Genomic DNA, 27657 nt, shown 5'->3' with positions numbered 1-27657 from the left:
GTGATATAAATACAGAGACTAATCAGCCCGCATGAGACGCAGGTGTGCGCCCCAATCAGCGCACCCGCACAGCTCGTGCTGGAACGGCAGGATCATGACAAAAATAAAACAACTCATTGGAAGTTACCACTTTTTTATTACTTTTTCCCCACTGCTTTTTGACTTTCTCAAGTAACTATTTGGAGGAATAATGTTACTTTTAGCTGAGTCATTATTCTAAAGTAAGATAAATCGTTTTTGGCTACTAATCACCTCTGACTGCAGATGTACTTGCCATTAAGTTTGCAAATGCGCAAATGTTCGGGTAATATTTATATACGTTCCCTCAGGACAGATTTTTCAAAGAGTTTGCGTTTGACTGCAGGTCTGCTGTGCCAGCTGGATGACGCCTGCATCAGCAACCCTTGTCAGAAGGGCTCCAACTGCGACACCAACCCCGTCAACGGGAATCACATGTGTACCTGCCCTCTGGGCTACCTGGGGGCGTCCTGTGATCAAGATGTTAACGAGTGCTTGCTAGGTAAAACAAAAAAAAAAACAAAAAAAAACTCTCGCACCAAACATCAACTCTCAGTTAAATGGGGGCTTGCAAAAGAAGACAGTTTAAAAGGTGGCGTTCTTTGCTTTCCTACAATGACAACCAATATTTGTTCCGTCATTGCGTTTGCCTTGGCTACACTGTAGTTATAAAATAGTATAATTATAATATAAAATGTAAAAATAGTTAATTGTGAATATGTTGGGAAAACACTGCATTATCAACAGGACTATTTCTTTAACCAATCAGATTTCAACTTCACCTCATGGGGGCAGTTAACTGGTCCACAATTTCATCAGCATTTTTCCATCCTCTGATTCTTTGGTCAGAGCTGAACTACTCCAGCCAATTTTCACACATCTGGAGCGATCTGCACACATTAATAGAATAAAGAATCATCAACCCTGGTGAAAATGACATATTTAATTTGAATATTGTAATTTTTTTTTCATGTTTGGATAAAAACTGATTCTGAAATCTTTTATATGATGAACACTGCGCATTGTGCATTTTTGTATCGTGTTGAGGGTTTCTATAATTGTGACGTGATAGTGGTACTGTCAGAAAATTGCCATATGAATTGCTTTTCCAGAAATATTTGTCTCTGAAATTCAATCTTTTCACCAGGTCCCAACCCATGCGAGCACGCTGGCAAGTGCATGAACACCAAAGGGTCATTCCAGTGCATCTGCCAGCGGGGCTACGTGGGGCCGCGCTGTGAGCTGGACATCAATGAGTGCATGTCCAGCCCGTGCAAGAATGAGGCCACCTGCCTGGACCAGATAGGAGGCTTCCAGTGCATCTGCATGCCAGGTTTGTGTCCAAGGAACAGCAACTACCTTGACTTTCTTGACAGGTTCCACTACATGGGACAGGGGTAGTAGGATTCACTTTGTAATTGGTCAGTGGAGTAATAAATCAGGGGTTGGACTAGGCTGAATCTTAATGCTTTATCGTAGTGAAGATATTTTGGACTTTGTGGGAAAGATTTTATGTTCCCATCACACGAAGCAAGAGCCGCAAATAAATATATTAAATAAAGAATCAATTTTAAAAATGAATATACAAAAAATGTATGAATAAATGAGTAAATACATACATGCAAATCAGTCGCCTTTCGGTGAAATTCGCCGTGTTGAACTCAAAATAGGCCACTTCGGTGACTTAAACAGATTCAGTGAGTTTTTCTGAACGGGTGGGGTTGGCTGTCGTCGTAATCGTAATGTCCAAACACTTTTTGTTTTTGTTTTCCCGACTCCTAACTTTAGAATGATTTGGGCTTGTATTTGCTCGCACACATATCAACTGTTTAAAGTTGAAAGCCCTGCCAAAGCGTAGTGAAGAAGCTGTGCCTATTTCTATTTATACAGCTTCTGCCTAATGCCTGTTCCTCCTCCTACTTCCTCACTCACTAATTTGCCAGGCTATGAGGGGGAGTTCTGCCAGATCGATATGGACGAGTGTGCCCACAAACCCTGCCTGAACGGCGGCAACTGTATTGACAAGATCAACGCCTTCCACTGCCAGTGCCCCAAAGGTGAGGCCGCCAAGGTGAAGCAGGGTGGACCGGGGAAGGAGGCGAGGGATGCAAATAGGATGGGTGCACAGAGGTTGAGCTCTCTCCCTCTCTCTCGAGCTCTCTTTACCCTTCCTCTCAAAGACAAACACACTGACACAGACACAAACAGCTCTGTGGACGAGCTCTAATCCCAAGCCTTGAGGCAGGCTTATGCGGGCCTTGCTAGCCCTGAACCAAAGAAGCAATGCAGGAGAGAGAAGAAGAAAAATCTATGGGGGGAAAGGCTTGGAGAAGTTTCAACTTTTTCTATAAGTATTTCTTTCTAACCCCTTTCATCTTTTAGCTAAGTTAGATGGCTGAGTTGGTTGATGTGAGAATGACTTGATTGTGTGTTGATATGTTCATTTTTTGGAGCTCATGGATTGTTTTGGTCTAGAATTTACTTGAGCAATAGATGGGTCTAAGTTTTGTGGCCATGGGCCACATTTTATTTATATATATATATATATATATATATATATATATATATATATATATATATATATATACATACATAAAAAAACCTTTTACGGCAACATCAGATTTGGACCCAGGTAAGGTGTTGGCAATAGCTTGAGGATACATCTATTAACACTCTTAGATGCTTATTTGAAAAGTGTCATAAAACGCATAATGCCTAATAGTGCTTCAAGAGTGAACGTGAAAATGGTGAATAATGCTTTGTGGCAAAAGTAGGGTTAGGTCAGTCGGGAGTTTAGGTTTGTGCAAAGTGATTTATGCCGAATAGACTGCGTTGTCCCGGTACACATAAGTATTGTTTAAATCTGAAAACGATTCTATCTGCGACGGACCCCACACATGAAGGCTCTTAACAGTTGTGATTGTGTTGTGTGTTGTCTTCCAATAATCTCAACACAGAACACCACAGAAAATAAATATTATTTTCCGCCACTTACTGAATCTGGCAGTCTTGCATGATCACACATGATCTCACAAAAATTAAAATGAGACCATACTTACTCGTATGCATCACTGTTACATGAGTTTGCAAAGGGATGGGAGGCGGGACCATTGTAAAGAATCTTCTTATGGAAAATGCTTCTTGCCATCTGGATAAAACACTTTTAGACAAAAAAACAGCATTGGGTAAGGCATATTTGATTTCAATTATGACGACTTTCTTGTTCCTGAGTCAGGGCGCTTCTTGATTGGCTACATTCTGTTCCACGGCACAATTCACAGTGTCATGACTCCAGGAGACGTCTCCTTCTCCCACACCATGAAGATTTTGCGTCGAAAATGTTGAACTTGTTCCAGATTAAGATTGTCAGCCCTGTTTTGGGCTTTGATATTGGTAGAAATCTTCTTTTAACAAATCTTATAGTGTCATATTATTAGGCATTTAACTTCTTTTGTAGAAACGGGGCAAACTTGAGACAAAAACAGCCCAATTTTCTTAATGTGTCTGACGGGCCGTAGTCAGCTCATTGGTTTATTTATTGCATCACTCATAGCTTTGAGACCTTTAAACACATGTTTAGAAAAACTACACTCGTTTGGGTTTGTGATTTACAAACCCAATTCCAATATGAAATTTGGACATTGTGTTAAACAGATGAAAACACAATACACTACAATGGTTTACAAATCATGTTCAAACTTATAAACTTTGTTTTTAGCAAATAATCATTAACTTTGGATTTTATAGCTGCAACACATTCCAACTCAAACTCAAGACAGGTGGCAAAAAAGTTGAGGAAACATTTTTTCCTCAAATGGAACTAAGGCCTTAAGGCGGAGAGAATTATGAACAGTTCAAAATAACAGTCAGTAATAGCACAAAACCATCAGGCTTCTGTTCAAAAGCCAAAAAAAATAAATGAATAAAACTGAACTGTGATTGGTTCAGTCTGAAAACAGTCATAGTTACAAGTGCAGCCACATTATTTCATTTGTTTATTTTGACTTCCCCTCGGAACATAAAACAAAATCAATTGGAATGTTGGTTAAATACCACAAGTTTTTAAATGATTTACACAAAACACAAAATTTGAAATGAGAATGTAGAGCTTATATCCACTGCATGTTTAAAATTAAATATAACAGCACTACACCCCCCCAAAAAAGTGACCCCAAAAATACATACTATACACCCCAAATGATAATCTTGTCTGAATGTACTCACAAATTTAAAAAAATTGCAAGATAGTCAGTCATATTTTAACAAGTGAATAAAAAATAATGGATAACTTATTTCTCATAATATTGTTTTTTATTCTTCAAAGGTTTCCTTTACTCTCTTAAAGTATATGTAATGTCAAAAATATATGTTCAACTGTACCATAAAATGCATAACCTTTTCGATGTTTTTACCAAAAAATAGAAGTGTTTATGAATTAAAGTCTGCGAACTTCGACCTAGTTTCGACCTAGATAATTTCTCATACAAACATGCACAGGCAGATCCATCGCAGTGTACAATAAACGGCTGGGTGGTCGCATACCTATTTACTAAATACACAGCATTTGCATTTTAAAACAAGACCGAAAAATTCTTATATACATTCAGGATATCGAAGCCTTTACTATTCATCAGTTTATGAGTAAGTAAACCAAAACAAGAACTTGACAAATGCTTACTAGTCTTTGTTTACAACACGAAGCATATCCTGCTCCCTGTGTGCTTGGCGGCACTTTCTTCATGGCCAGCTATTTCATCTGCATTCAAACATGTATGCCGTCTAACTGGCTCCAATTGATAACCTTTAACTCCTTTATAAAGCTTGTATTCTTCACCATCTTCGTGGGACCCTTCAAAATAGTGTTCATTGCTCGAAATGTTGGAAAATTCATTGTCGTTCTTGCAATGTAATCCAATGCTCGCCATTGTTGTCACTGGTTCTGACGTCACGTTCCTATTCGGCTGTTTCCGCTTCGTTTCTGTCTTTTTCTGACAGATGCAGCAATGTGCGATCATTTTTTTCCCGATAATGGAAAAATGAAAAAGGTTTCCTTCCTTCATAACGGATTTCAGATTTGAATTCTGCATTAAAAAAAACTGTGTAATATCAGCAAAAAGGTGCATTGAGGACCTTCCATACACTTTAAAGAAACATCTCCTGTCCTAGACCCCAGTTTGAGAGTATCGCTATTCAGACATTTTAATGTTTTGTTCAGTGAAGGAATGCAGCTACTAAACCTGGAATGGGACTGAAAAACAAAGGAACAAAAGAGGAAAAAAAGGGTGATTGGAAGCTTCTTCAAACTTACCAAATATGTTCGTTGAGGTGGAAATGATACCCCCACCCCACCCTCTCACCCCCTCCTGTATTCTTTTATTTTTCTTTTTGGATCAAAGGCAGTGTGGGTGGGAGCAAAGCAGGATTCCTCTTGTCGAAAGAAAACAAGAGAAAGAAAGCGTGAGCTGTGATGAAGAGTGAGGACACCAAGGCTTAATGCCAGAGTTACGTGAGGAAGTGGTGGCAGTGAAAGTGTTTTGGCGGGAGGATGCACAGACTGTTATTGCAGAAGCAGGAAGGGAGTCGTAAAAAGGGGGGGCTCGGGGGTTTCTCAACCGCCGTGCTTGAAATGTAAATCCCTCCCAGTTGAGACCCAGGAACAAGACGAGGGTCCCCTCTTTTCATTTCTGGACACGCCATAGCCATGGAAACCCCGCTGAGATCCATTGAAACGTGTCATTCCTCCAGTCTGCGCGGCTCTACTGATACACGTCCCTTTACACTTCATTCCATTAGCTTTCAAAGTCCTAGTAGTACGTTCACCAAGGACATGGGCCACGTTGGTAATCATTTTAATCAATACACTACTAACCCTAACCTCATTCATAACTTGGGAAAATAATTTTCTGGGGGGAAGATCCTGCCGAATTTGTACATTAAAAATGATTTTTCATTGGTTCTTCATTGTTACACAGTCACATTTGAAAAATGTACGGGTGTGGTCAGTCTTGCTCGCAGATAAAGTTGCGGGTGTGATTATGGATCGAATCTCAAGACCTAAAAATAACTTACTGGATGAATATAACATAACTGTAAATTTAAAATGAAATAAACAAATACATAACTAAAATAGAAAAAGAAAATTTCAAACTCAGAAATGATCATTTCCATTTTCAAATGATATTAGTGGAACATTATATAAAACAGTATTTAAAAATTTTCATTAATAAAAATTCTTGATCTGACAAACTTTATCTGAAGAAAAGTTAAATGCACTGGCCTGTCAAGTAATAAATATGAACGGTCTATACCCCCAATGTTTTGAAAATGCTGAAAGTTTAGTGCAACATAATCGGCATTAGTGGCAACAAGCTAGGGATATATTGGATCAAACATTCCTGTCGGCAATTGTGATGTATTGTTATAATCTAGCGTAATTTACGGCGGTATTTATTCTCAGTCCATTAATGAAAAGTGCAGTAGATGATCTATATCTTCCTAAAGTATGTACAAGGGAAAAGTTTTCAACTTCAAGATAACGTGTACCATGGGGAAAATGACCGTTTGATTTAGATATATGGACAGACTAGTATAATGTTACAACTGAGATCAAGTCAAAGTAAATCACAATCCCATACTTATTATAGTTAGATACTGAAACATTACCTCTGTTATATCCCAGAATTGCTTTCAGTGTAAATGCACTTGCGGTACGTGAAGCAGCCCTGAACATGCGCTTTTGGCCTAACTTCCGAACATGCTCGGAACGGTTAACTTGCATTTCTGTTTCCGGGTGAATACTGATTGTTTAGGAGCAGGCTTGTTTTTGTTGACAACCTTTGTGAAATAAACACGTAAATTAATGTCAAGACTACACAAAATAAGCGATAAGATTTGCGAGCACGAAGGTCGCGCTTGTCAAATGTGAGTGAGTGGTTACGTAATAATCTAATTTCTAGAGATGGTTAATTTGGGATTTTCATTTTCTGTAAGTTTGAATTGAAATATCATGAACGATTTCACTCTGTGTGCGTGCGTGTGTGTATTTATGTAGTGCATGTCTATGGCAGTTTCATTTTTATAATTATTTTGAATATAATTACAATTATTACAAAATGAAAAATGATTTTGCACCACTATGTCATTGGTGCCACATAAATGCAACAAGGACTCAAATGATTAAACAAACAACTAATGTTACTGCTGACTCATGCACTACTTACTTGATGTAGAAATAAATTGGTTCCATGGAGGAAAGCCAGAAGGAACGAGTACACAAAAGACCGAGAAAGTCCAAACTTTAGGATCATGTAACACCTAAACACAGATGATAACAAAGTACGCTGTGTCTGCTTCAAAACAGAATTAGCTTACCCGGTAGCAGGTGTATGATCGCTGACGCACAATAACGTCATGATTGTTGACTAATTATTGTGGAAATCCATCAGTGCAGATTTAATTACTTCATTAAACAAACGGCAACAAAATTAACAATAAACATTCTTCCAACACGAGTTCAACAGACACGGAGGCACGTAAGACGTAGATTCGCAAACTGTCAGTTAACAGCCAGCCGCTGACCTGTAAGTTCACAACAGCCAACTCTACGTTCTCATTCACTTACTCCATTGTCACTCACCAAACCACGCCCCACGTTTTCAAGACACACACATGCAAAGTCAGAGATAGTGGCGACCCCAAATGGACAACAACTATCTGCAACGCTCATGCATATTTGGTGTTTTGTTCAATACATTTTTTTTATCCAATTAAGCAATTCATCATAGGGATAGTAAAGTAATGAATTTTAAGGAGATTCAATAGGGCTTGATTACAAAATGGGATAAAAGGGAAACATCTGAATAAAGAAAGAAATCCTGTTGATGGGGTTTGAATCACAAGGAGGGTGAAGGGTAGCACTGACTCTTTCAAGGGATTTGGGGAGGATGGGGGCTAGAATGATTCTGAAGAAAAAGTTGTTTTTGTGGGTGCTGGAAGACAAAAAGGCAACATCAGTTTGGTGTTAGATTGAGAAAGCAGGCCCCCTTTTGTCTATCAGCCTTCTTCGTCAGTAGGAAGTCTCACTCCTTCCCTCTTGATATAGTGTTCCTCTTTCTCCCATACCTCATATCTTCAATGACCTGGAATAAAGAAGTGAAAGAGAAAATGGAGGCCTCATAGTGTTAACATTTGTTAATTAGCATGCAGATTGCAGATTATGGGCTGAGCAGTTTGAGTCTGGTGAGAAAACACCAGGGGTGGATAAACTTCTCCGCTCATGGGCCTCATTTGGTTTTAAAAGGGACAAGATGTACTGGAGCTCAAATGTGTGAAATAAAAAACATTGTGTAGTTCTTATTTATCAAAATTTAATTCATGCTCATTTTAAAATGCATCATAAAATCAAATTATCATCATCCATCTATTTTCTGAGCCCCTTATCTTCACAAGGATTGGAGGAGTGCTGGAGCCAATCCCAGGTATCTTCAGGCAGGAGCCAAAATACACCTTGACCTGGTTGTCAGTCAATCGCAGGGGACATAGAAACAAACAACTAAACGTGCTCACAATCAATGCAGAGTCTCCAATTAATGCATGTTTTTGGGGAGTGGGAGGAAACCGGAATGCCCGAGAAACCCCACGCAGGCACGGGGACACATCAAAGTCTACACAGATGGGGCAGGGATTCGAACCCCGGTGCCTCGAACTTTGAGGCAGACTATCTAACCACTTGTGCACTGTGCTGCCTATTTCGTCTTAATTAATGAATACATTTTAAACAACCATTTTTAGTGGGGAAAAGGGTCAAATGAATGCCACAAATAGTACAGGACTTTTCATCATGTAAATGTTTGGTGGGGCAAATTAAAGAATGTACCACGCCATATTCCTTCACCCCTCCTCGTTTTTTTTCTTCAGGCTTTACCGGACACAATTGTCAGATCGACATCGACGAGTGTGCCAGCACACCTTGCCAAAACGGTGCAAAGTGTGTCGATGGGCCCAACGAGTACACCTGCGAGTGCACAGAGGGTATGCTAAACCAACAGATTTAAATGCAGGCATTTCAATTAATGTCAATCGTGAAAATGGATTCAAAATTCACGTAAACTGAATCACGGGTCTCAAGGTAGCACTGTATTAAAAATTTTCCTCCTGTTCAAGGCTACTCTGGGCGACACTGTGAGACAGACATTGATGAGTGCTACTCAGAGCCGTGCCACTACGGTTCCTGCGTGGACGGCCTGGCCTCCTTCAGCTGCCTCTGCCACCCAGGTTACACGGGCCGGCTGTGCGAGACCAACATCAACGAGTGTCTCAGCCAGCCGTGTTGGAATGGCGGCATCTGCCAGGACCGGGAAAATGCTTTCATCTGCAACTGCCCCAAGGGAACCACCGGTATACAGAACGCATGGAAGACCTTTCGAGTCGTTTTCTTTTCTTTGTGGTGATTGGATGTGTTTTTTTCCCTGGCAGGAAGAAACTGTGAAATCAACATTGATGACTGCAAGAGCAACCCATGTGATTACGGCACCTGCATTGACAAGATTGATGGCTATGAGTGTGCCTGCAAGCCCGGATACACTGGTAAGAAACGTATCTATAAAATAAATGTGACGTATTTATTAACACACTCCGTCTTCCTCACAGTTGTGAGGTCCGGGGTTTGAATCTTGTTTCTGGCCTTACTATGTGGAATGTGCGTGTTCTTCCCATGCTTGTGTAACTTTTATTCAGGTAGTCCAGCATCATTGAACACTCTAAATTGTCCGTAAGTACGAATGTGAGCATGATTGGTTGTCTATGTGTGTCCTGCCATTGGGCTTTGACCACTTCGGGGTGTATCCGTTCTCTGAGGATTAGTGCCATAGAAAATGGATGGACAGATATCACAGTACAGTGTATATTAGAATGTTTCCCAGATCCCATGTGTTTTCGTACCATGTCTGTGAGATGCTTTTGCCAAAGTGCGCCATGATCAATAATTATAGGGTTACTTTTACCCTTTCTGTCGGGAAATTTGCCTTTTGTGAGTGCACTGTCCTTTCTCACGCCACTGGGAACTCGTGGACTATTTCACAGAAACTATCTGAGAAAATATCATCGTTATTAGTATGGTCAAGATCCTAGATCATTGATAGAATGTGGCAAAAACTACCATTCAACTTGAAACTGGACCTGAGAGCTGATTTAAGATGGGCTGATTTAGTCTCAGATTTGGGATGGGGAAGTATGACAAGAGGAGGCCAACAGACGGCGGGCAAGCCAGCACGCTCCTCCGGGGCTGAACCGGTGTCGATTTTCCACTCCACCCTGTCCCCGACTTGCAGCTATTTGGACATGCAAGCTGCCGCCCCGCACAAAGATGGCACACATATTCGCACATATTGTTGTCTGTCGCGTCACCAGGGATTTGAGCAGGAGAAAAGATTCTTGAAAGTTGAGCTTTTAAAAGCTCGGAAAGTCCGGTCTAGAATGAAAGCCAAATGGCCTTTTGTGTTGACAAAAGAGGGAACAGAAACTCCAAACTAGGGCTGTTGGCTTACATGCCCAAGAAATAAACACTGCCAACTTTTTTTTCCTAGAAATCTAATTTGTGATTTTATCAAATTTTCCCTCCTTCGCTTATAAAGAAACCAAATCACAATATTCAAATCAAGGTTTGCCTTTTGTTTATTTATTTATTTTATTTTCAACTATTGTCAGCATTACCATGTAATAAGGACTGCCGAAAGGCATGCTGGACACATGTAAATAACGTTTAAAGTGCATGTTTTGTGTCAATTAGTTCGGGACTTGTTGGTAATGGTAGTTTACATGCACGGTACAGTACGTGCTAGCATGCATGCCAACAGTGTAACCAGTGCGTTTATGTGTACTTTGTTGGACAAGTCACACAACATGGGCAAATGTAACATAAAGTGCACCACATTATAAAGTGCCATGTCGAATGTGGCGCCTAGTCTATTTAGAGGAGAGAAGAAAAGGAAGAGAGAACATTTTCTTTCGTCAAGAAGTCTTACTAAGTTCAGTTCTAAGACCTAAGTTCAGTTTACATTCAGCCAAAATATGCGTTTGTGTGTACGTTCTCCCCGTACCTGCATGGACTTCCTCCGGTTTCTTCCCACATAGCAAAAACTTGCATGGTGGGTTAATTGAAGACTCTAAATAGCTGGTCACCTAGTCACCCGTAACCCTTGTGAGGTTAAGTGTATGGAAAATAGATGGATGAATAGATGGATGGATATTGTAAAATTCAACTTTCTAATTTCAATTTGAAAGAATAGTGATCGTTCAGTGTTTTAAAATCTCTTCGTTACCACCTGATGCGGTACATGGTTTTCTTTTTAGAGGTGGGCCAATAAAAAATATACAGCGAGCTACAAATGGCCCCTTGGCTGAACTTCGAACACCCCTGATGTAGGCACTACACATCAGGTTTTAAGTACAAATAAAATTGTGCTAACAAACTAACTCATTTGAATCAATAACCTCTATGAATCACCCAGCCATATTTTTAATTGAGCTGCAATCATCTGGACAAAAAACTCTTCTAGGTACCATGTGTAACATCAACATAGATGAGTGCCTAATCAACCCGTGTCACAACGGTGCCACTTGTATCGACGGCATCAACCACTTCACCTGCGTGTGTCCCGAGGGCTACCACGACGCCACTTGCTTCTCGCAGGTCAACGAGTGCCTCAGCAACCCCTGCGTCCACGGACATTGCGAGGACAAGGTCAACAGGTGAGGCCCTTTTTCTTCAATCCAAAATATACTGTATACATCTGTACACCGATGTGCTTTTCCATTTCAGCTACCAATGCTTGTGCGACTCCGGTTGGAGCGGCAAGAACTGCGACATCAACAACAACGAGTGCGAGTCCAACCCATGCATGAATGGCGGCACATGCAAGGACATGACTAGCGGCTACTTGTGCACCTGCCGCGTGGGCTTCACAGGTCAGTGTGGCTAGAAATTAGACTTAACATCGATCTGATCGGCTTGATCAGTATCAGAAATTAATTAGCATTTTATGTTTTCATAGTTTGCCAATCTGCAAAAGCCAGTTATACTGGGTCCCCATCGTGTATAGTATGTTTGAGTCCAAAAGCTAGTTTATTTCTACCTTTGTTACGTGTCCTTAGACGTAGTATTTTCAGTAACTGGCAACCATTATATATATCTAAAAATGTTGTATTCCGCTGCCACTGGACTTCAGCTTGTCGACGCAAACCCAACCGAAATTCACTTGTTACCATGGTGACGACAAAAGCAACAGATTGTGCCCTGTGTATTATACAAAATGGTGAAAAAGTGCTGGTGCTCGGGAGAGGACATCCTTGGAAATTTTCATGGATCAAACAAAAGAGAACAGCAAGTTTTGCAAATAGTAGACCTTAAAGAATCAAACAGTTTGTGTATCATGATTAATTCATTATAGCTTCTTCCCATATGCATGACCTGGCCACCTAGGGGCAATATTATACAGTCATGTAGAAACAACTCCGCTACTAGTATTACTTCTTTTTTTGTAGAGGATAAAGACGTATGGCTATGAGTATATTTATTTTGTGTCTCTACGTGTTTCTGCATGCGTTGTGTTGAATGATCAGTTCATCAAGTCTTAACACATCACCACATAGATGCTATTCCTTAGGACGTCTATTGAGTTTCTTACATCTATGGAGTTTCTCATTATGAGTTGCCATTAAGACAGCAAACTTAGGGGTCTGCTACAGCAGATATATTGCTCGTATCTCAAGTGTTTGCTCACAAGGGAAACCCAAAAAATAAATCAAAACTCCACCAGATGACGGCTCATGTCTGGAAAAACTTGGGAAATGTCGGGTCACTTGTATCTCTAGGAACCACTGTATAATAATTTGAATAAAACTTCATTTCCCAACAATGAGATGGAAGTGCAGAACGATTTGCCCACAGACACGTTCAGAAATACGCAGATAAATAAAGCTTTACTATCAACTTTCCATAATATGTCTCCTTTAAGTGATTTGTGCGATCTTTGTTTTGCACTTGCAGGGCCAAACTGTCAAATCAACATCAACGAATGTGCTTCCAACCCCTGCCTCAACCAGGGGACATGCATCGATGACGTAGCGGGCTACAAGTGCAACTGTGTCTTGCCTTACACAGGTTCAAAAATATTATTTACTGTACTGGCATTTCTCCGCAGTTTCCCATTTCTTGTTTCCTTTGAATTATCAGCCAATAGTGAAGGAAAAATATGGTACAAATTCTATGACCTTTCCAGTAGAAGTTCACCTATAAAACTTTCCGTTCCAGACCCTGTGGCCTCCCGTGATATGGGCATCCCTGCAAAATGTTTTTCATGTCTTCCCTTATTTCACGTCGAGTCGTCCTTTTGGAAAAATCCATACAAAACTGAAAAGGCTTCTTTTTCTTGGGTGGGAACAGGGCGCTGCGCACATTTCCTGTTTGCCTGCTTCCCGTCTCACAGCAGCAGCAAATGTCCTCACAATGGGCGGAAGCCATAGCCCGGCTTCCTGTCGGAGACGTGTCCCTTGGAAACAGATATGGAAACGTCTCTCCTGCCCCTCTAATAGTGACGGAACCCGGAAAAAAAATCCTGCGATAACTGACTGAAAGATTGTCCTCTTTTGCTGGGTTATCTCTGGAGTTCATGACTCAGATGATATAACACAGTACAGGTTAAGTCCACCTTGAGGTTATTGTGGTCATCACACTTGGAGTCCCTGATTTTATTTTTTCTTCCAACAAATCAATCACCTTTTCCAGGGGCCTGTGCCCTGGTAAAAAATTTACACTATAGATTGTAGGCAGTGGCGGGCTGTGCATTTGATACCTAATCCTTCAGTGGGGATTAGCTGTCTTAATCCACTTTTTGTCTTTGTGGCACAATGGACAATGCTTCTACGGATCAGAACATTCTAGGTCTGACTCCTGGCTAGCTCAGTCTGTTACTGTCACCATAGATAAGATGTTTAGCTATCATTGTGGTGGACATAGGTTCAAGACCCAGACTGTACCATCCGCCAACAATGTTACCAGTTGTCCAGTAAAGCAGTTTAAAGCGCCAGTAAAGTCACTCAGGAACCCCCTTGAATAGTCGGAAAAAAAAATGTCCAACACAAATCTCGGTGGACACATCTATCATAACCTCACACATGAAAAAGTCTCCAGGATCCGTGTCAAAAATTGAATAGAAAGTCAACCATTTGTTTTGAAGCAGTTAATTCAACAAATTCCAGGGCACGTGCTTTTGCAACTACTACTCGGGAATTTACCCAAATGAGCACAAATAAAGAGGTAAAATATACAAGGGTGTGCTCCCATTTTAATACTTAATGCGTGTGTTTTACAGGAGACAAATGTGAAAGCGTTATGGCCCCCTGTATCACCAAACCTTGCAAACACGGAGGAGCATGTCAGGAGTCAGAGGACTATCAGAGCTTCTCCTGCATCTGCCCGGAAGGATGGCAAGGTAAACGCTGGTGTCATCATTACCTCACTGTCTTCCCTTGCGATAGCAACACTTGGCAAATTGGGTTTCCACACCACCCCACCCCCACCCCATCCCGCACATGATCTACATGACACTTTTATGTTCATTTTCTCAAGAGCAACAGCAAAATTGGTTTAAAACCAATGTCAGACTTCTTCTCGGGTGACTTCTAGTTGACGTACTGTACAGTATGCGTGCAATTCATTCGCAGTATTTCCGGTGAGGTTTCTTTGTGGGAAACAATCCAGTTGGCAGGTGAACAGATTAAAAGATTTCTTATAACATAAATATATATAGCCTTTATTCACTTTATAAAGAATCCTGTAATATTTGTTCCATTATTTTAACCATTTTTTCGACAAATTAATTAAAATTGTATTTATTTATAGGTTATTTATCACCTTAAAATGATTTTGTAATTGATTTGTTATTGTAATTCTAATGCGCAAAAGTCAGCCAAATTAACAATTTTCTGTCAACATTTTCAGTCATTCCCATGACGCCAATTGGCGCATAGGGCAGGAACAAAGTTTCTCCACTACAGTCTGTCTTATGCCATCTTCTCTATGGTTCCCCAGCTATGATGGTTATGTAGGTCTTTTTCCATGGCCCTGTGCCATGTTACTTTGGACCTGCCTTGCTTTTTTTTTTATGTATTGAATTGAATTTAATATAATTGAATTGGGGTGGCACGGTGGATCAGCTGGTAAAACGTTGGCCTCACAGTTCTGACGTCCCGGATTCAATCCCAGACCCGCCTGTGTGGAATTTGGATGTTCTCCCCGTGCCTGCATGGGTTTTCCCTGGGCACTCCCACATCCCAAAAACATGCTACATTAATTGGACACTCTAAATTGCCCCCAGGTGTAATTGTGAGTGCGGCTGTTTGTCTCGATGTGCCCTGCGATTGGCTGGCAACCAGTTCAGGGTGTACCCCGCTTCCTGCCCGTTGACAGCTGGGATAGGCTCCAGCACTCCCCGCGACCTTCTTGAGGATAAGCGGAAAAGAAAATGGATGGATGGATAATTTAATGTGCAGAACAATGAATGACTCGTTGCCACATGGGCCGCACAGTTCTGATGACTAGGTTTCCAATCCCAACCCCTCCTGTATGAAGTTTGCATCTTCTCCCAATGCCTGCGTGTTTTCTCCCTGGATACTCATTTTTCCTCCCACATCCGAAAACCATGTGTGGTAGGTTCATTGAAGACTCAAAATTGCCCATGAGTGTGAATGTGAGTGTCAATGGTTGTTTATACAGTACAATATGTGCCCTGCAATTGGCTGGTGACAAGTACAACGTGTACCCCTCTCCCAAAGAGAGCTGGGATAGCTCCAGCACACCCCCAAATCGAGTAAGGATAAGCTGTTCATAAAATAAAATAATAGTGGTCTTTGTGACTTGTACTGGCAACTTTGAGACCATGTCATTATGTTTGGTTAACTGAGTTAATTTCATGTTTGCTTGTTTTTTTTTTTTTTTTAGGACAAACATGCGAGGTAGACATTAAAGAGTGTGTGAAGAATCCTTGCCTCAATGGGGGCACCTGCCAGAACACCATTGGAAGTTACCGCTGCAGCTGCAAACCCGGATTCACCGGACGCAACTGTGAAACTGACATTGACGACTGCAAGCCCAGTAAGTTCTTTTACTTGCAGTAAAGTAGGGCTGCACAATATATTCTTCGATTATCGTCATCACGATGTACGTATATGAAATCATTACATCACAGGATCCGCTGAGATGTTGGTGTACTGTAATGTACAGAGGATTAACTGTAATATTAAAAGTGAGCAGCAGAGGGACCTGTTTGGACATGCTACTATAGTTAGCACCTAACAAACAATGGACACCTGCTGCATTTCCTATTTCGCTCTTCAGAATCAAACCAGTGTAGGCAAGCACATCACAGTTGCGTGAGTGCTGGAGGTGCATTCAGAGAGACAGCATAAATGGGAGTGAATATGTTCCTTGATTCTTTGGTAATACACTACATAAATGTAAAAATGGATAATGAGGAAAATTCCAATTTGTATCAGAATGGTTTGTTAAAATACTGTACGATTACGCTGTGGTATGGATTTTATTTTGTTTTGTAATCTATGAGCGATAAAAAATATTTTGTTCATATTCTCAGCTAGAGCTGGGTCATTTCACCATCAGTCCTGTCATGGTGTGTTTTGTCTTTTTGTTTAAACATTAAGGACTAGAGTCCTGTTTTTGTTTTCATTCTGCGTTGGAGAAAAAAAACATTCAAGGAACACATTTCCTCGGGTTTTTGAGATTGTAGGGTGAACGCTACATGGGTGGACTGAATTGGGACAACAATGGGGAATTGAAATCCAAGAATATTGAGTGTAAATAGCCTGTTAGCAAAATACAGTATTAAAAAAATTGTGAAGTACTGCACTTCATTTTTGGAGTTGTGAACGTTGTTCAAAATTTACTGACAATGAACTGAACAGTTACATTTTTGGAATGGTGAACTGAACTTTGGACTAGTTAGGGTGGAAAAAGAACTTTCCCAACACTGATGGTGTATTGTTTCACATCGCAATACAAATATTGCAGCCTTAAATATAAATTTTAAAATAATTTTCTTCCTATATCTCACACCTCTGCAATGAACCCGTTGTGCATAAAATATCCCATAATATGTCAATTTGAAAATAATGAATTGAAAATAGGTGATGGACCCCTCTCCAGTGTTATTTTTTTAGTGTTTAAATGTTTTAATACCATTAAAATGTGTGAGAAGAATGTTTCTTATGTTATTGATTTTCACAAGTTACAGGTGGTTCTGGAATTTATTCCTCACAATAAAAACAGATTCATTATAAGAGTTAAATCTATGATATAGCAGGGCCTGATTTTTCCAACAGTTCTTTAGGTAAATCACATGCTTATTATCGCTTCCTGCACTCTCAGATCCGTGCAGCAACGGGGGCCTGTGTCAGGATGAGGCCAACGGCTTCCAGTGCACGTGCCAGCCGGGCTTCCGCGGCACTGCGTGCGACGAGGACATCAATGAGTGTGAGAGCAACCCGTGCAAGAACGGCGCCAACTGTACTGACTGCGTCAACAGTTACACCTGCACCTGCCCACCTGGCTTCAGCGGCATCCACTGTGAAAATAACACGCCAGACTGCACCGAGAGGTATGGCGTGCTCAGTTTTGTTTTATCCACTGCTGCCCCCTGTGGTGAATTGTGGAAGTACAAATAAATAGCTTTACTTGAGTATTACTATTTTACTTGCGTCTTTATTTTATTGTTTTTCCAATGATTTTACTTAAACGCCCTACATTCAAAAACAGGCACATACAATGTCAAAATGTGTTCTGTACTTTATCAACCTTACCTGACAATACAATGTAAAAAAAGACGTAGATGCAGTAGAGTCACCAGTCATTGATTAAAATTTGTGGTCTGATCAGGCAAAGTGACATAGAAGACAGTAAAAATCAATTTTTACTTCCGTACCTTTTAGAGTCTCCACTTCTACTTTTACCTTGGTCTTTTTTTACACTAGTGTCTGTACTTCTTACCAGGTGCGAGTAGTTTCGCAAGCTCTGTTGCGTTCATATAAGGTATTTTTACAAACCCATGCTTTTTTTTCCCACAGCTCCTGCTTCAACGGCGGCACCTGCGTGGACGGCATCAATGCCTTCACGTGTCTGTGCCCTTCCGGCTTCACCGGCAGCTACTGTCAGCATGACATCAATGAGTGTGACTCCAGACCCTGCTTGCACGGCGGGACTTGCCAGGACAGCTACGGAGCCTACAAGTGTGTGTGTCCACATGGATACACTGGACTTAACTGTCAGGTGAGAAAGAGCATTGAAATAATGGCGCGTGGTGTGTGTAAGATTACGTGAGGCATTACTGAGGCTATATGAGCCATATTAAAGCAACAGTATCTCGAAAATGTGACTACACCCCTCACATTTTACAAAATATTTTAGCAAACATTTTCACATAGCACAATGGGTCAGCTGGAAAGTGTTGGCCTCACAGGTCTGAGGTCACTTCCTATCCTAGATCATTAAAACTGTTTGAATAAAGCAATAAAATACATATTATACAAGGAATACAATATGCAGTTCATAGTGTTAAGAGTTTAAAAGGTCTTTAAGAGTATAAAAAATGTTTATAAGAACATGTGGTTACGACCTCGCGGATTTCACCTATTGTGCAGGTGGTTTGGAACCTAACCCTCTAAATTAACGAGGGATTAGTACAGTACTCATTGTGAGATTCTGTTGCATACAGGTTACCATGTCAATGCTGCGTGTGGCATATTCAATTTACATTCATATTAAAGCTAAGCAAGGTAGGTACAGTTTAAATATTCCTTTTAGTTATCTATTTTCTAATAATCAACTTGTTTTTTAGAACCTCGTGCGCTGGTGCAACTTGTCACCCTGTAAAAATGGGGGTTCCTGCTGGCAAAGGGACACCTCCTACAGCTGCGAGTGCCAGACGGGTTGGGCGGGGGTCTACTGCGACATACCAAGTGTTTCCTGTGAGGTGGCGGCCAAACAGAGAGGTAAGAAAAAGGGGACGTATCATTGAAAATTAATTGTTGTCGTAGCTGCTATCAAAATATTTAAAAATAAAGCATTTAAGTTTGAAATTACACAACCGATTCAATCTTTGGGTGAACTACAGTATGTCCAAAATGTGCCTGTAAAGAAATTTTCAATTTGGCTAATATACATAATACCACTTTCATCCCACTTTTCCTGCCTGTGCCATGGAAGTTCAGATGGAGATTTGGCATTTTCAAGCATCAGTCAAACTATGAAGAGCAGCGTTTGGTTGATAAGTGGCATGGCGTTCAAAAGTTTTGCGTCACTCAGACAATTTCACATTTTCCACAAATACACACTGTTCTTTATATGTATTTTTTAACTACATTAACAATACATACACAGTATTCCTGATTAATGTAATGTCTCCATTGAAAAAATGTTTTTTATTTAAAATAAACATATTTCTAAGTGACCCCAAACTTTTGAACAGTAGTATAAAATATATTTAACATTTTTTGTGTTGCCGTCCCCCCCGCTGTCCCCTCCCAAAAAAAAAACATCAACAACTTCAAAGTCACTTGTGGAATGTAAATATTTTATGATGCAACGATTGGTCAGTAATTGATTTCGTTGGAAAAATGCATAGATTATCTGCTAAAAGAGAAAATAAATTGTAATTTAGGTAAAGATTTTCTGTCAAAATTTAAAGAACTGGTTGCCAGCCAATCGCAGGGCACATGCAGACAGTTGCACTCACAATCACACCTAGGGGCAATTTAGAGTGTCCTATTAATGTTGCATATTTTTGGGATGTGGGAGGAAACCGGAGTGCCCTGAGAAATCCCACACGGGCACGGGGAGAATTGGTAACTATATATGATAATATTGGTAATGAAGTACTGCCTCCACCAGTGAAATTCCACCACTGTGTAGCTTGGCCCGTAGGTGTCAGAACAGAACATAATTAAAAAGCTGAGTGAAAAGTCAAAGTTATGTTGTCAAAGGCATGTTACTGACATGTTTAGAAAACTGTGAAGTGTTTGGAACTGAATTTTTAAAAAAGCATAATATATGACTATTTCTTATTTCACTAGGGGTAGACGTTGCAAACCTGTGCCGTAACTCAGGCCAGTGTCTGGACATCGGAAATGTTCACCGCTGCCATTGCCAGGTGGGCTACACAGGAAGCTACTGTGAGGAGCAAGTGGACGAATGCACGCCCAACCCGTGTCACAATGGAGCCACTTGTTTTGACTTTTTAGGAGGATACACCTGCAAGGTAAGAAATCTCAAATATAACTACTTAACTATTTTCTACAGCAGGGGCCATCAACGCTGTGCCTGCAGGCTTCCAATAAGTCTGTGTGTGTATATATTTCCAAGTCACTATTTGTGTATTCAATACTTCTGTGGAGTCGCTGTAAGTAGCAGGTCTATTTATAAGCGGCACCCACTTCCAGTAATGTTAAGCTCCCCCGCATTAAAAATCTGTAGGTCGGCCTTGGCTCGGAAAGAAAAACGCCAGATAAACAAAAATCTTTGTGTTTCATGTCAGCCATCGATTCAACTCTTCTTCCTCCTTTTCTTCTTCTCCTCCCCCATCTTGGCGTCGCAGTGTTCGCCGGGCTTCGTGGGGACCAACTGCTCCGACGAGATCAATGAGTGCTTCTCCCAGCCTTGCCAACACGGGGGCACCTGCATTGACCTGATCGATACCTACAAATGCTCCTGTCCTCGTGGAACCCAAGGTTAGAATACCCCATTCCGCCCATCCTCTCCTCTGTGTCCCTTAATTAATTACGCTTAAAGTTGCAAAGGGGTGAAACTTTTATGGAAAATTTCTGAAAAGTTTCTGGCAAATCTCCATATGAGGGTAAACTGGAATTTTGATCCCTAGTTTATCACTAAGATTAAGTTCCAAAGCAGCCCTGTCCCAGGTAAAATCTGCAAAGTGGCAACCACAGGTATATACTATAGGTGTATGTGTGTGTAAATATATATGTACACACACACAGTGTTTTGTCAGTTCTTGTGTGTTAACCAAATGAATTTACTCTGTACGTACAGGCATCAACTGCGAGATCAACGTGGACGACTGCATGCCGTTGGCCGAGCCGCTCACCAAAGAGCCCAAGTGTTTCAACCACGGCCGGTGCGTGGATGGCGTGGGTGGCTACCATTGCTTGTGCCCACCCGGGTACGTTGGCGAGCGCTGCGAGGGTGACGTCAATGAGTGCCTCTCCAACCCGTGCGACCCTCGCGGCACGCACAGCTGCATCCAGCTGGCCAACAATTACCGCTGCGAGTGTCGCACCGGATTCACAGGTACTATTGATTCAGTGGTGAAGAGGGGAGCAAAGTACGGTTCGGGTCTTCAAGCAGGCTCACTGAGCATTTTCCATTTTCAAGACTCCTGTAATTTTTGCAACAATCATTTCGCTGTTTTTAACCAAAATTCGTAGCTATTGAATTAGTTAATCTATTCACGTTAAATGAATAAAATATTGGCCGGAAAGATACAAAATTATTCAATGGAAATTAGGCAAATTGGAAACAGAGAAAATTCTTGGAAAAATACAACATTTTAGATGGAAAATACAAGAGATTACACAATAATAGTCTGTAGTTTAATTTAAAGTAATGAACTTACAAATGACAATGAAGTATTTCGATATTAAAATAAAAAAAACCAAGACATTTGTTTATGCTATAAACATTTCATGGGTAAATTAATTACAATTAAAATAGTGAGAAATAATAGAATTACAAATGAGAATTAAATAATAATAAGTAAAATAAAATTTCATGTAAATTTAACAATTTGTTTGAATTGTATTTATAGGTAACTCATTAATTAATTGTGATTGGCCAATTATATGAATAATTCAAAATTGCGTTTGAATACCTTTTTAGGGACTTGGACAAAGGATTAAGATTTCAAATGAGGGTTTAAAAAATTGTGAAAAAAAAATACAAAAATATTCTAGGAATAATACAAATGTGCAAAAATATATGTAATAAAATGAAACATATATGTTGAAAATGAAAACATAAAACAATACTAAAATACTAGATGAATACAAAATGGGCGAAAAAAATACCAAAAGTTTGGGATTTTTTTTAAACCACCAGTCAAAAAGTACAAAAATCTTGGGAGTCGGTATCTGCAAAAATATACGTAATAAAATGAAACATATATTGAAAATGAAAACATAAAACAATACTAAAATATTAGATGAATACAAAATGGGCGAAAAAAATACCAAAAGTTTGGGATTTTTTTTTTAAACCACCAGTCAAAATGTACAAAAATCTTGGGAGTCAGTATTACATGGAAAACAGATTTTGGAAAAAATGCAAACTAGATGAAAAATACAGAATTGGCAAAAAAAGTGAAAAATGTTCTTTAATGTGGTATTTCCTGGGGAAAAAGGGTTCAACAAACAGTATTTTACCCACTTCTCAAATAGGCAGAGCAATAAACAGGATTAGAGTTATTGCACATTAAAAACCCTGAAAAAGATGCTTTGGGATACCTTGTTGTTGGCCGAGTTAACCCGTGTTTTTTATGACATGGCTCTAGGTCAGCGCTGTGAAGCTGTCTTCGATGGCTGTAAGGGGAAACCGTGTCGCAATGGTGGCACCTGCGCTGTCGCCAGTAACACACCGCACGGCTTCATATGCAAATGTCCTCCCGTAAGTGTGTGCGCATTCTTAAACAAACACCTTCAATATTTGTGGTGAGGGATGTTAGCCGTGACTTCAGTGTGCTATTACCCAACTTAATCCAGCTCTAAAAACCACCACTATTACAATGAAGATATAGTGCTCCGACGCATATTCACAATTCGATATTTGCACCTTTTCTGAGAAATGTGTTATCCGTTATTCAATGTTTTTGTGATCAGGTCAAAGCTCAGACTAATATCAAAGTTTTGCTTTGACGGATTTGTATGGCTTCTTGATGCTAAAGAGCTATGTTGATTTAATCAGGACATTGCACCCTGTAAGAGAAGAGTAGTGATTTGTTATCATGTTGTGGCTTCTAGAGCCAATTTAGTTGGTTTGTTCTTTGTTCTGAATGTCATACTAGGCCAGCACCGACAACTGGAGACAACTTCCTTGTGTGTTGTTACACACTTGGCCAATAAAGCTGATTCTGATTCTGAATCTGATACAATATAGTGCAATACATTCATTCAATGACTATTTCAGTTACTTTTATTTGTTGTGAAAACTATTTTTGTTATGATTTATGGTGGGAAAAAATTGTGTGTGTTGTGACTCGTGAGCAAGATTCTCTGACTCGACTTGCGACATGCTTAACCAAATAATGGCATGACTTGCTTGGTATTTCGTGGTGACTTGATTTATTTGTCCACCCCTCAAATACAGTTAAAGTTACAGTACTGTAGTAATTATTTTGAAGGTCCTAGGCAGAGTAGATTGACATGGCAACACAAAGAGAATCTGACAAAATATTTTGACATCTACATCTGCATATTGGAAGTAGTACAGCCAAGAAAAATGCTACAAAATGAAGACAATTGACTTTTGGGAATAAATTAATACAATTTAATAGAACAAATAATAGAATTTAGGTTGTAAATGTAGTTCCTAATAGTGTTCAGGCCACCAGGGAAAATCTTCCTGGGTTAGGCGTAGGGTTACTGACCACTTTTTGTGGTTAACATTGCATCGTTTCCAAACAGGGATTCACTGGCTCCACCTGTGAATACAACGCTCAGGCTTGCGGCAGCCTCCAGTGCCAGAATGGAGGCACCTGCATCTCGGGCCAAATGAGTCCCAAGTGTCTGTGCACACCATCATTCACGGGGCCCCAGTGCCAGTACCCCACCGACACCCCGTGCAATTCCAACCCCTGCTACAACTCAGGCACGTGTGAGAACACCCCCGAGGCGCCGTACTACCACTGCGTCTGCCCTGCCAACTTCAATGGCGTCTGGTGCCATATCCTGGACTTCAGCTCCCCGGGTGGTCGGGGCCACGACGTATCACTACTGCCACCGTCAGCGACGGACGTAGCCTGTGAGATACCGCAGTGCGAGGATCGTAAGCACAACCAGGTTTGCGATGTGCTGTGCAACAATCACGCGTGCGGCTGGGACAACGGCGACTGCTCACTTAACTTCGCCGATCCATGGAAGAACTGCTCAGCCTCGCTGCAGTGTTGGCGCTACTTCAATGACGGCAATTGTGACTCGCAGTGCGACAATGCTGGCTGCCTCTATGATGGATTTGACTGCCAGAATCTGGAAGGACAGTGCAAGTGAGTAGTCTGTTGCTTATGTTAGATAGCAATGGATAACAAAAATATATATTTTTTTGGGAGGGGGGGATACTATTGAATCACTGAATCCAAAAATGATATCTGTTTCTCTTGTTCAGGTCAGGTTTTTTACCAAGTTGTTATAGTTCATTAGTTAAATGTTAAAAAGATTTTTTTTAAACTATAAGCTGTATTGTAGACATTGATCAAATTAATTTGGCTACCTGTAAATAGAATGTTACCTTATCAATGCTCAAAATTTAGAGCATGAACCTCCATTTATTTGAACCTGTAAAGTGAAAACATGTACTGGTAAACAAAAATGTGGCCATAGTTTTAAAATGTTGACGTTTGCGCAAAACTCCTGGGATATTTGGACTCAGCACAACAAAATTGTCTTGAGCTACACATAAAATAGACAATGAATCTGTTGTTGACCAGTGTGCAATATTGCCACAGCTACTTTGAAAACACGCCAGGAAAACAGCATTTATAATGTGTACAGAAAAATGCCACAACAACCAAAAATACTTTTTAACTGAGCGACTTAACAAAAATAGTGTGGTGACAGTAAAATTGGGAACTACTCCGCACTTTACTGGTACTGGATTGTCACTGTGTATTGTGTAATCACTTCCCAATCTCAATCGTTTATTTTTATGGGAAAAAAAGGTGGTATTGGTTTAATGCTTTTGATTTAGTGAACTGTTCTCTGTTTGAAACAGCAGCCACTAAATATTGATAGGTGAGAGACATTGATGATGCAAAGGTAACTGTTGCTGAAATGATAAAGTAACTGTAGTGTAATTACTCTCCTGAGTAAACTAATGTGTTGTTTTGCTCGTTACTCAAAATGGCGGACTGTTGGAGCATCACACCAGTGCCTTGAGGTACGAGTGATTTTAGATAGGAGTTGCCATTTGGCTCATGTTTTTTGCTTTGACTTGCGAGAGCAGATTTGAGATACAGTACAGTACTTATTGTGGAGTGCTAACTACACATTAAGCAGCACTTTGGAAATAGTGAACGATTCATCAAAACTGAGGGTTCAAGCTCTTTATTGCCACATTTACAGTCAAACTAAACATAAAACAAAGGCAATTACTCTTCCTATATTTAATATACTGACGTAGCTGAGCCGCTCAAACACCTTTGACCTGTTTTTTATTCATAGCCCCCTGTACGACCAGTACTGTAAAGACCACTACGCCGACGGCCACTGCGACCAAGGCTGCAACAATGCTGAGTGTGAATGGGATGGCTTGGATTGTGCCAACAACATGCCTGAGAAGCTGGCCCTGGGCCAGCTGCTGGTGGTGGTCCTGATCGCGCCAGAGCAGCTGCTCAATCACTCATTTGGCTTCTTGCGTGAGCTCAGCCGCGTCCTACGTACCAATGTGGTGTTTCGGATGGACTCAAAGGGCAAAACCATGGTGTACCCCTACTACGGCAATGAGCAGGAGCTAAAGAAGTACAATGTCAAACGCTCGGTGGACACGTGGTCAGAAGTTCCGAGCAAGGTGCTGAGCGTGGTCAGGAGGAGTGTGGATGGGCACTGGTGGACGAAGCGGGAGCTGGATCATGTGGAGATCAAAGGGTGAGGAAGATTATTTACACTCTATCCTTAAGTATGAGAGAGTACAGCCTACTTTGAAAGTACAGATCAGTTTTAAAAGTAGTAAAGAAAAGTCAAAAGCCATCACAAAAATAAATACAGAAGTATACCGATACTGAAAAGTCTATCGCTATACTGACACTGAAAGATCTAGTTCAGTAGCTGTACAGACGTCCAACTGTTTAAGGACAATGTTCCTCAACTTACAATTGAAAGGAATTTCAACATTTCATCATCTACTGTCCCTAATATAATCAAAGGTTCAGAAATCTGAAGAATCACTGCATCTAAGATTTTCAAACCATTGTATTCTGTTTTTATTTATCAAACACAGCATCCCAACTTCATTGGGATTATGTTTGTACTTAGCATGTCTGCTGCCATTTAAAAAAGGGAGAACCAGCTAAATGTGTTCTCCTGGATTTGTAGCTCCATCGTGCATTTGGAGGTCGACAACCGACAGTGCGTCCAGCAGTCCAGCGAATGTTTCCAGAGCACCACGGACGCCGCCGCCTTCCTCGGGGCGTTGGCCTCCAGCGGCAAACTGGACGTTCCCTATACAATCGAAGCAGTTTATAGTGAGTATACATAGTTTTTATCTTCTGTTGGCTGGAGTGTGAATGCGTTGTGTGAAACTGTAATTTCCATTTTTAGAAGCAATTTTGTCAGAAGAGATCTCTTCAGTGTCATAAACATGTTTTGTTCATTACATTGTTAAAGTTTCCTTGTTCAAATCCTTCACTGCCTTTTGGCTATTTTAAAATGCTATAGATGGGCTAATGTAAATAGCATAGATGCTGCAAACCTTATAAAAATGCTAGTGTCACTGATGGAGCAACGCATGCTGTACATGTAGCGCATGCAACAATACTCATATGCAGATATTCTTTCTAACAACTATTGGAGCTACCTAAATTAGGGACCTTCCCTGCCTTATTTTCTCGATCTATCTCTTCCCAGGTCACTGTAGAATTCCACCTTACGTTTATATTGTAAAAACTCATCAAAGAATATAACACTTAAAAATCTATAATATAGCGACGGTCCGGACAACAAACCACGATATAGCAGTGGAACACTTGAATTAATGGTGAATGGGTGCATTTTGCAGTGAATGTGCTGTGATCCCATCAGGCCTTGATCTGGATATTTCCTTACATGATCGTAGACACACAGGTGGGACACGTGCAGGGGTGCCCACATGAAAAAGTGAAAATATCCACACCGCCCGCCGCCCCTGTCAAGTCCTAACCCCACCGCTCTTTGATTGTATATTTGTTATGCAGCACTGAACAAATTCAGTTGCGATCAATCAATCCTTTTTGCTCGCAAGTCTTAAATCCACTGGCTTCAGGCTCCAAAATGCTTAATTGCTGCAAATCAACTCATAGCAGCTCTCCATCTCCTGCTTTTGTGTGTGTGTGTGTGTGTGTGTGTGTGTGTGTGTGTGTGTGTGTGTGGTGTGTGTGTGTGTGTGTGTGTGTGTGTGTGTGTGTGTGTGGTGGTGTGTGTGTGTGTGTGTGTGTGTGTGTTGTGTGTGTGTGTGTGTGTGGTGTGTGTGTGTGTGCATGGTGCGAGGGGCTGCTGCTGCAACCTTCACCTCGCTGGATGTAATACCAGGACTTAAGGCTTTAGGTTGGGGAGGGGAGTTTATCATTTCAAAATCGTTAGTAGAGAGGGGGGAAAAAA

General features: G+C 40.7%; 1 protein-coding gene across 4 annotated transcripts in view; it reads left to right on the top strand.

Annotated features, from left to right (window-relative positions):
* LOC133498894 (neurogenic locus notch homolog protein 1-like) overlaps positions 1–27657 on the top strand; it is an 84457-nt gene that overhangs the window by 45055 nt on the left and 11745 nt on the right. For 3 of the 4 annotated variants that reach the window (XM_061816148.1, XM_061816147.1, XM_061816149.1), the window contains 21 exons: positions 365–520; positions 1166–1351; positions 1962–2075; positions 8935–9048; positions 9181–9414; positions 9493–9603; positions 11574–11766; positions 11837–11982; positions 13064–13177; positions 14388–14507; positions 16016–16168; positions 17459–17687; positions 18154–18355; positions 18924–19077; positions 20158–20342; positions 20679–20811; positions 21131–21388; positions 22647–22759; positions 23776–24353; positions 25528–25950; positions 26398–26546. In XM_061816148.1, the coding sequence (XP_061672132.1) occupies positions 365–520; positions 1166–1351; positions 1962–2075; positions 8935–9048; positions 9181–9414; positions 9493–9603; positions 11574–11766; positions 11837–11982; positions 13064–13177; positions 14388–14507; positions 16016–16168; positions 17459–17687; positions 18154–18355; positions 18924–19077; positions 20158–20342; positions 20679–20811; positions 21131–21388; positions 22647–22759; positions 23776–24353; positions 25528–25950; positions 26398–26546 (4065 nt within the window). Of the gene's footprint in view, positions 1–108; positions 222–364; positions 521–1165; positions 1352–1961; positions 2076–8934; positions 9049–9180; positions 9415–9492; positions 9604–11573; positions 11767–11836; positions 11983–13063; positions 13178–14387; positions 14508–16015; positions 16169–17458; positions 17688–18153; positions 18356–18923; positions 19078–20157; positions 20343–20678; positions 20812–21130; positions 21389–22646; positions 22760–23775; positions 24354–25527; positions 25951–26397; positions 26547–27657 lie in introns of those variants that run through there. The other variant, XM_061816151.1, reaches the window with a different exon arrangement.

Source organism: Syngnathoides biaculeatus, chromosome 4, assembly GCF_019802595.1.
Source record: "Syngnathoides biaculeatus isolate LvHL_M chromosome 4, ASM1980259v1, whole genome shotgun sequence".
Lineage (NCBI taxonomy): Eukaryota > Metazoa > Chordata > Actinopteri > Syngnathiformes > Syngnathidae > Syngnathoides > Syngnathoides biaculeatus.
Note: the sequence above shows the minus strand (reverse complement) of the source record. Positions and strands in the feature narration are given on the sequence as shown.